The 9495-nt window shown below is 43.2% G+C and overlaps 1 protein-coding gene across 1 annotated transcript; it reads left to right on the top strand.

The window, feature by feature from the left end:
* The first annotated feature begins 7799 nt into the window (after positions 1-7799).
* LOC117203077 (60S ribosomal protein L35a-like) lies at positions 7800-8096 on the top strand. The gene has a single exon (XM_033436695.2). It carries the CDS (start codon positions 7806-7808, stop codon positions 8094-8096), a length of 291 nt encoding a protein of 96 aa, XP_033292586.2. The 5' UTR covers positions 7800-7805.
* Positions 8097-9495: the final 1399 nt, after the last annotated feature.

The raw sequence follows: 9495 nt of genomic DNA, 5'->3' as shown, positions 1-9495 counted from the left end.
TTTCCATGTTAAAAAATTTTTTGAGCATTGTTGACACCTAGGTTTATAATCCCCTCACTTCTCCTAACTTCTTCTCTTTCTTCTCTTTAATCTCTTCCCTGCCCTTCCCTAAAAAGGAGGAGCAGATGAGGTCACCCCATGAGAAATGGTTCATTCATTCAACAAATATTTCCTGTGGGCTTCTGTGGGTGGCTCCCAGGCTCTGTTCTAGGCTTGATGACCACAGTGTAAACAAGACAAAGTTCTTGGCTTCACAAGGCTTAAATCCTACAAGGGAGGGCAACAAATAAGCAAGTATACTAATTTCAGATAGTGATGGGTACCTGTCTTCCATTGGTATACAGTCCCAAAATTTAGTGACTTAAAATGACACCCACTTATTTGTTCATGATTCTGTGCATTGTCTATTTGGGCAGGGCTCAGCTGGGAAGATTTACCTGCACCGGGAGAAAGCAGCTGGGTTCATGTATATATTTGTAGTAAGTTAGAAATGACTGAAGGCTGGCAGTTGGCTTGGGTCGTAGTCTGGGACACCTCAGTTCTCCACCAAGTGATCTGTCCAGCAGACTAGCTCGGGCTTAATCAAATGATGGTCTCAGGATTCTAAGCCCAGCAAGTGAAGGCAAGACCTAATGCACAAGGAATTTTAAGTGTATGTCATATTTTTTTTTGCTCTATTAGCCAAACAAGTCACTAGGCCAAGGCCAAAGTCACTGTGGAGGGTGACTTAACAAGAGCATAGACACAGAGAGGGAAATTATTGCAGCTATTTTTGCAAAAAAATATTCCATGTATGTCATGTACCAAGGATCCCAGATTCAGGCATTTGCATGCAGGTCTAGAGCACTGGCTTCCATGAGGTCCTGCTTACATTTTGCTTCTACATGTCTCAAAGTATATTTACTTTCTAAAAAAAAAAAAAGTGTTTTCTTGTCCATTGGAAAATCCTGCATTAAACAAAATTAAACAGTTATTTTTATCATTATCAGTAATATCAGCATTATTCAGGGCTTCTCAGGGACTTAGACATACTACCATACAATGGGAACCCCTAAAATGGGGAATTTTCCTTATAGTATTTCACAGACTTTTTTGACAACAAGGTATCTTCCAAGGCAGATGCTACCTGAATCTAGACAGTTGTTGCCATTAAGATTGTGGGTTCAATATTTCCAGATCTTCCAGGGATTCAAAACAAACAAGAAAGGTGTTTTTTTTTTAAATTTTATGTGAAATTGCCTAATTTGTAATAGATGTTGACAACTTGTTCAAATGTTTTTTTAAAAAATATACTATAAATAAATTTTTAAAAAGAAATACACAAAATACAGCTACAAATCCAACGTGGCTAGTTTATACTTTATAGGACAAAAGGAGACTCTTGGGAAAGAACTCACGCTAATGGAGGGCAAAGTGGAGGCTCGGAGGTTTGGTGGAAGGACAAAAGGCCCAGCTGGAAGGGAAGGGCTTGTTCTGAGCACAGCACTGAGTCTGGCACTCAGATTGTTCTCAGCCCAGTATGAAAGACCTCACAGGAGTCCCCTAAGGAGAGGACAAAACAAGATTGAATACAAACCAGCAAACTACTCTCTATAACCTCCATGGGCACCAAGAGCTCAGGGAGAGAGACTCTCTGGCGAAAACATTGGTGGCCTCAGCTCAGTACTCTCAGCATCAATGAGGACTCTAGGCCTTGGTGTCCCAAGGAATCAGCAGGGGGAGAATCTAACTCTTTCTGATGAGTCCACTTTTCACTGATTTGTTGCATGTCAATTGGAACAGAGATGGGAGAAAGGCAATTTTCCTACTCAGCTTTTCTGTTGGAAGGAAGCTTTTCCCATGAAGCATGTTAACTGGGTCCATTCCTTTTCCTCATCTGATATGATGTATATTCAGGACTCCAACTTCAATGACCTTGACTGCTAAACTGCCCCCCTCCCCTGCACATCCAACCCCACATATCTGTTTATGCTTCCACCTCTATTGCGGTAAATTGTATTTTTCAAAGCTGTGCCATCCACATGCTCTAACACAGTGTGACCTTGCCATCCCCCATCAACAGGTGGAGTCTGTTCCCTTCCCCTTTGAAACCAGGCTGGCTTTGTGAATCTCTTGTCACGTATACAATGGAGAGAAGTGACTCTGCCTGACCTTAGGGAGGCCTTGCAGCTGTTGTCTGTTTCTTGTGGCTCCCTGGATCTGCTGCCAAGTTCCTCAGCATCAGCACTATTGATATTCTGGGCTGAATAATTATTTGTTGGGAGGAGGGGTGGGTGTTGTCCTGTGCATTGAGGATGTTTAGCAGCATGCCTGGCCTCTACCCGTTAGATGACAGGAGTACATTCTCCCCCAGTTGTAACAACCAAAACTAGCTCCAGATCATATTGCCAACTGTCCTCTGGGAGGGCAAACTCACCTTCTGCTGAGAGCCTCTGTTCTATAGGAAGCCAGCCAACACTGAAGAAGCTCAACTACTGAAGACCGCCGTGCTAGAGACATTGGACGTAGGTGCTCCAGTGCACAGTTCCAGCTGGAGCCCAGCCTGCCAGCCACCCTCACCAAGGTGCTAGGTTTGTGAGACGAGCCATTCTGGAGCCTCAGAGTAGCCCATCTGCCAGCTGAGTACCACTGAGTCATCTCAGTCAACTTCACTAGAGGCAGAAGAATGACCCAGCCCAGCCCTGCCTGAATTCCTTGCCTACAGAACCTATGACATTTAATTTTTTAAAAGTCTGCTTTTTTGACCCACTATATTTTAGGACGGTTTGCTTTGTAGCACTAGTACGCTATGGAGCACCTATACAGATGAAAAGTGAGAAGTAATGATGTTTTGCTATTTTTTTTTTAAAAAAAGGAAATTAATATTCATTGCTTGTCCTTGGATGTTTATTTTAATTTTCATAATTTGCTGAGGAGCAAATGAAGCTGCTCTCACTCATGTAACACATATTCATTGAGGGCCCATATTGGTGCCAGGAATCATGTTGGATCCCAGAGACACACAGACAAATATGACATTTTTGAATCATTGTATCTGTATAATTCCCTTCGTGTATCCTGTTATCAAACCAACATTCGCACTTTTGTGAGTTGGTGGCCTTGACGTGACCTTCACTCTTCTTTTTTTTGCTTGTGCTCATGCTGGCCCTCTCCCTGGAACTTACACCTCCCTCTCCATTTTCCTAAATCGTGTCCACGTTAGGGCCAAATCCAGTACCACCTCGTTCACAAAACCTTATCTTATCCATTAGGCAGAATTACTTTCATCCCTTATTTTGACTTTTGCTCTTTTTCTCCCCCTCTCCCAAGCTTAATATTGCATATTATCATCCTTACTCAGCATTTGGCCTTTCCACTTACTTCATAGAGAAAAAGGAACCTGTGAGCACTGAGTTCTGTTGGCTTCCAGCTTCCCAATCCACAAACACAACCGCATCTGTGATGCAAGCAATCTCCTGTATTAGTCAGGATTCTCCGGAGAAACAGAAGGAGATAGGCAGGTAGGTAGAAAGATAGATAGATAGATAGGTAGACAGATAGGTATTGATAGATATTGATATAGACAGACAGATAGATAGAGATTTATTGTAGGAATTGACTCACACAGTTATGGAGGATGAGACAGCCCCTGACCTGCCCTTTGCAGGTCCTCCACCCAAACAGCTGGAGAACCAAGAAAACAAGTGGTGTAATTCAGTCCCAGTCTGAAGGCCTGAGAATAGGGCCAGTGTAAGCCCCAGCCCAAGTCAGAAGGCCTGAGAACCAGGAACAACGATGCCTGAGGGCAGGAGAAGAAGGATGTCTCAGTTCAAGCAAAGAGAGCGAAGTCTTCTTTCCTCGGCTATTTGTTCTAGTTGAGGCCTCAGCAACTTAGATGATGCCTGCCAGCATTGGTGAGGACCATCTTCTTTCCTCAGTCTACTGATTCAAATGTTCATCTCTTCCAAAGACACTCTCACAGCCACACCCACTTTACCAGCTCTCTGGGCATCCTTTAGCCCCATCAAGTTGACACATAAAATTAACCATCACAACTCCTTAACTCCATTTTCATAGAACACTTGTTTTCTTCAATTGAAAGCCATGCCATCTCTGCTCTGGATACACAGTCCCCGACCTCTGGGAGCCAGGGTCCCTTTTTCTCCAACATTTCTGTCTCTCTGTCTCTCTCTTTCCCCTTCATTAGCTCCAGCTTAAAATAATAACCCAAATCCTCTCACACTGATAAAGGGGAGAAGCCTTCTGAATTCTCTCTCTAAATCCACTCATTTGTCTTTACAGAGTCAACATTCCTGGAAGAGTTCTTTCCAATCACCATCTCCATTTTGAATCCCTCATTGACTCTTTACTCTTATATAATTTCTACTTCCTCATCCTTATACACAGCCCTCACCCTACCTATCACACACTTATTCTATTACAACTTCTCTGGTAAAGGTGGCCACTCACTTCATTGTCGCTAAATTGCAGACAGTTTTCAGTCTCCGTATCACAACCTTCTGTTATGATTGACAGTTGCCCACCTCCCCCTTGGCTTTCCAGGACACCATTCTCTCTTCACCCCTGCAACTCCTTCTCATTCTTTGGGTTTGTTTCTGGGGGCGGGGAAGGGGCTGGCCTCTTTTCTCTCCCTGCACATGTGTAAATATTCTCTTCTCTTCACACACGTTCCTGCTTCTCTCCTGAGGGGCCACCTCAATGCTCTCAGACACTCCGGTAGCTTCTTCAGTCACCCAAACAGCTCCCAATTCAATGCTTCCCAGTTCCAACCACTCTGCTGAGCCCTGAACTCATAGATTCAGCTGCCTCTTGGAGATACCCACTTAATTGTCCCTCGGATATCTCCAATGCTCCAGGTTCAAGACCAAACTCATCATCTTCCTGATTAAATATGTCCCTCCTAAGGTTTCCATCTTGGGGACTATTCTCATGGAAGCATCTGACAGAGCCGCCGTATCCTATCAATTACCAGATGCTAAGGATTCTGCCTCTGTTAAATTAGTTCACGTCCAACCACACTGACTCTGCCTTAGCTCAGACCCTCATCATTTCTCCCCTCAACTATTGCAGCAGCCTTTTAATTAACCCCCATCTCCAACTTTGCCCTTCCGCCAACTATTCTCCACTCCACTGAAAAATTTATCCTTCTAAAATAAACATTTGATGATCTTGGTGATATGATTAGAATCTTCCTTGAGAAAGAAGTCCAAGTTCCTCAATCTGGCAGGCTGGGCTCTATGATCTGATCCCTGCTCACCTTTCCAATTCCACCTCTTGCTGCTTCATACCCTGCACACCGGTCACATTAAGTATGTTTGCAATTCCTTGAGTGCATCATACTCTTTCATGTCTACGACTTGCCAATGAGACATTTTGCTCTATTATTTTTTTCTTCATCTTTTTGGTATATCCTTCTCCCATTTTACCCCTTTCTTAATGGCTAATCTAATTAGATGAGTTAGATAAACCAAATAGTAACAGATTATTGCTGTATTTAGAAGATGTGTTTGTAACTCAGCATAATAATAAAAGTATTAGAATTTAAGTATCTAGGTTTTTTGACTATTAAGATGATTCAGTGTTAAAGTACATTTCTCAGTTTTGTCCCCATAGAACATTTAGCAGCTAATATGACCTTGTATATCTACTCACTTATTCCCTCCACCCCAGACGCCCCCCACCTGGAAAATACACTCCATGAAGCCAGAGACCTCAGCTGTGTTGTTGCTATAGATCCCATATGCCTAGAACAGTGCCCAGAAGAGGGTGGAAGTCAATCCACATGTGTCCAATGAAACAGTGAATAAACGCTCAGTCCTAAAAAGCTCAGCCCAGTTGTCAACTCTTTGGGGAGCCTTCCCTGACGCTCCCAAAGGAGGATAGTGTACGATCATCTTCCCTGCGGCCCCCCGGGTTGTCCTCTGTGATTGCACTTAGAATAGCATATTGTAACTGTCAGTAACCCTGTCTCTTCCCACTGCCCCCTGCAACCGTATCACCACCTCCTTGAGAGCAGGGACTGTGTCTCTTATGTCTGTATCTGCAGCTTTAAGCATAGTACCAGCCATTTAGTAGACATTCAATCAATGTTTTAAGTAAATAACCCCATTGCACCTTCTATGACCACACTTTACGTTCTTTGTCTCCTTTGCTGCCTGCAAACTCTTTGAGAATCGGAACTTTTTTCCCCAAGTCTTTCTCCCACTGTCTATTACCATGCTGCTCACATTCTAGACACACAATAAATGCTGAATTAAATTATCATTAGTGTTTCATATGTTCAGATAAACCTAAATGGAGCTCATCAAAAACAACAAGATGTTCGTTTTTCCACTGTTGACCAACACAATGCTAGGATATGGAAACAGATGGTTAGTTGTGACTTTTATAATTATATGGAATACATTCTTTCAAACAACAAATTGCTATGGATCCTTTGGCATCTAGTCCATACAGAATAGTTTGCATGCTTTCTGTTAGGATTTTGTACTAAGTTTCCCGTGTCTTCAATCAGGACCTCCTAGGAGGATAATTTCTATAGCCAGAGTGTCCAATCTACCACAACCTGGATAATATAGCCTGCAGAACAGTTCAACTCCCTTTGCTACCATTGTGTGCTCACCAAGTCTATGCATTATCTGTTGGGTGATAAGAAGTAGAAAATTTCCTGGTCTACCTCCTGGACAGTGTTTACTTAGCCCTGGAAAATTCTGACTCTGAATGTCTTCTTGTGAGATTTTATATTTTCTGGAACATTACTCCTGACCTACTACGATTAGATGCATCAACATTTATTTTATAGTAGCTATAACTTAATTTCCTCAATACTTGATAAATACCCTTGCACCTATATTGAGATTTGGGAAGAAAAGAGGGTGTTCATATGATTTTGAGGATAGATCGCTTCAGTTGTTGGTTAATTTTATCCAAATTATGTTTAATCTTTTATAGTTTCTAATGTATTTGAAAACATGTTTGCTTTTACTAATTCAAGTGTTAACATACTGATTATTTTGAGAATATAAATTTTAATCCCAGTAGAGTTGCACTGTATCCAGGTTAGATTCTAAAATCAGCCTATCTGGCAAAAATCATGTGTAGAAAATTACCCATCTGCCAAACAAAGGCAGACCTTCCTTCTCTCCCAAGTCCAAAGCAGCCTGATCTCTTCACACATCACCATGGATTTGTTTCATCATTTCCACACCAAATGAAATTACTGGCTTGCATTTAAGGGCCAATTTGTATGAACAGCATATATGCAAACAAGAATTATTTTCAGTACTGTGACATGATCATGAAACCAGAGGCGCCTGGGATCAACATCAGGGTTACCTCCCATTTAATTCTCACTTAAGAGCATGTGTTCTTTGGTACAATATCAGGCAGACCAACCACCATGTGGTGTCTCTCCCTCTGTCTCTCCAAATTAGATAATCCATAGAAGTTGTTTGTGCATGTTCAGTGTCTACACTAAAAGTTTTCTTAACTGTACTCAATAGCTTATTTCAAACCCAACTGAAACCAAGAGAATGTCTGTCTAACCATCCATTCCAGCAGTTTCCCATGTCTGATCATGCAAGTCTGATTTCTGTTCTGCAGTTCTGAACTTCCCTTACTGTGGGCACTCACATAAGAACAAACTGGCTTTGTCTGTTTCTTTCACATTTTAATGAACATAGAAGAGAATCCTGATGGCGTTATTTATGGTTCTAGCTTTAGGACTCTTCATTTTCTTAAATAGCTAAATAAGAAAATAAGGCACACTCTTTCAGCCATCTTGGACCCTGTGGAGGACTTCTAAAATGACAAATATGTCTGGACGGCTGTGGTCCAAGGCCATTTTTGCTGGCTATAAGTGGGGTCTACGGAACCAGAGGGAACACACAGATCTCCTGCAAATTGAAGGTGTATATGCTCGAGATGAAACCAAATTCTATCTAGGCAAGAGATGTGCTTATGTGTACAAAGCAAAGAACACAGTAATTCCTGGTGGAAAACCTAACAAAACCAGAGTAATCTGCGGAAAGGTAACTCGTGCTCATGGAAACAGTGGCATGGTTTGTGCCAAATTCCGAAGCAACCTTCCTGCTTAGGCCACTGGACACAGAATCCGTGTGATGTTGTACACGTCAAGGATTTAAACTTATTGAAAAGTAAATAAATAAAAGTGTGGGGGAAAAAAAAAAGACAAGAAGGCACAGCCTGCAGCAGACATGCCCCCATGCCCTGCCCTCCCCACCCCTTCCAATGGATTGCACTTCTGTGCTGGTGGCACCTGAATAAGGAGGAAGGGATTCTGCAAGGCCACTCACCAAACGCTCCTTGGCACTGCCTGCCAGGGGATCTTGCCTGAACTTGACCCTCCCCTACCTGTGCCCAGGGCCCTGATGGGCTGGAGGGCTGCCTTCCCCAGCTGACCCACGGGATTCCGTCCCGGGCAGAGGGCAGCGGTACTCACAGGTTAGGGCCATGGAGAGGCAGGCTGAGTGGGGCCCAGGGGCCCAGGAGAACTGCTTCTGGGGAGGCAGGAGGGAAACCTGTTGGAAGGTGGATCTGCACCTGCTTCCGAGCCCATGGTGCATACGTCCTCATCCCTTAGGTTCCGCTTACGCGGCACGCATTTGATTGAATTAAAACTGAAGAATTTCACGGCGGCAATTGCAGGAAACCCCAAGCAAGGGGTCTTGCTGTGTGGGAGTTCCTGTGTGACTGTTCCGGCCACAGCCCGGCCCCTCGCCACCCCAGCAGCTAGCTGATTCTCAGCTGCGAGGAGCTGCTTCCTTTCTCAGAGATATCCATCTAGCGGCAAGAATTCTGGAGCCCAGTAGCGAAAAGGGGTCGGGAGGTCTAACTGTCCACGTAAAGTGTCTAGCGTTTCACTTAATGCCCTTGTTTTCAGTGCCCCCATCCTCAGCCAGGAATTCCCGAGCCTGGATTTCCTGTTTCAGATTCTTCATAGACGAATTCTCAAGTCTTCTGCCAGGTAAAAAGAGCTGGAATCAGGACGGAACGGGAAGGGGATGTGCAGAGGAGGATGGTAACTGCTTATAAATACTTGGAGACAATCTGTCGTCTTCAACCCCACGCTGAACACCCCATTTTTGGAGACCTATGGTGTTTTCCATTTCCAAAAATGTCCATTCCTGGACTTCTGTGATAAAACTTGACTTGGCTTTGCCTCTCCGATTTTTATTTCAATTTCCTCTGCATTGCTAATTCAGTTACCACTCGCTGGTTTCCTTTCCAGCTTCCAAAATTATGTTGGTATTCTCTTTACTTCTATTCTTTTTATCCTATGAGCTTTTTTTCCTTTTCAAAAGCTCTCTAATTATCTTAATGAGGTTTTGCAAGGGCAGAATTGTTTGTACATTTGTAATCAAATCTACACGTTTAACTGAAAGTCTCTCTTTTTTATTTCCTTCCCCATTTTAAAACAGAAGTTCTCTTTTTTTCTCCTCTTCCCCGATGGTTGTATACAGGGGATGCTGGTGG

Source organism: Orcinus orca, chromosome 3 (assembly GCF_937001465.1).
Source record: "Orcinus orca chromosome 3, mOrcOrc1.1, whole genome shotgun sequence".
NCBI classification, from domain to species: domain Eukaryota; kingdom Metazoa; phylum Chordata; class Mammalia; order Artiodactyla; family Delphinidae; genus Orcinus; species Orcinus orca.
The sequence above is the reverse complement of the archived record's forward strand: the minus strand, read 5'-3'. Positions and strand labels throughout refer to the sequence as shown.

Coding starts and splice junctions, on each gene's coding strand:
- LOC117203077 (XM_033436695.2), top strand. CDS start 7,806: ATGACAAATATGTCTGGACGGCTGTGGTCCAAGGCCATTTTTGCTGGC.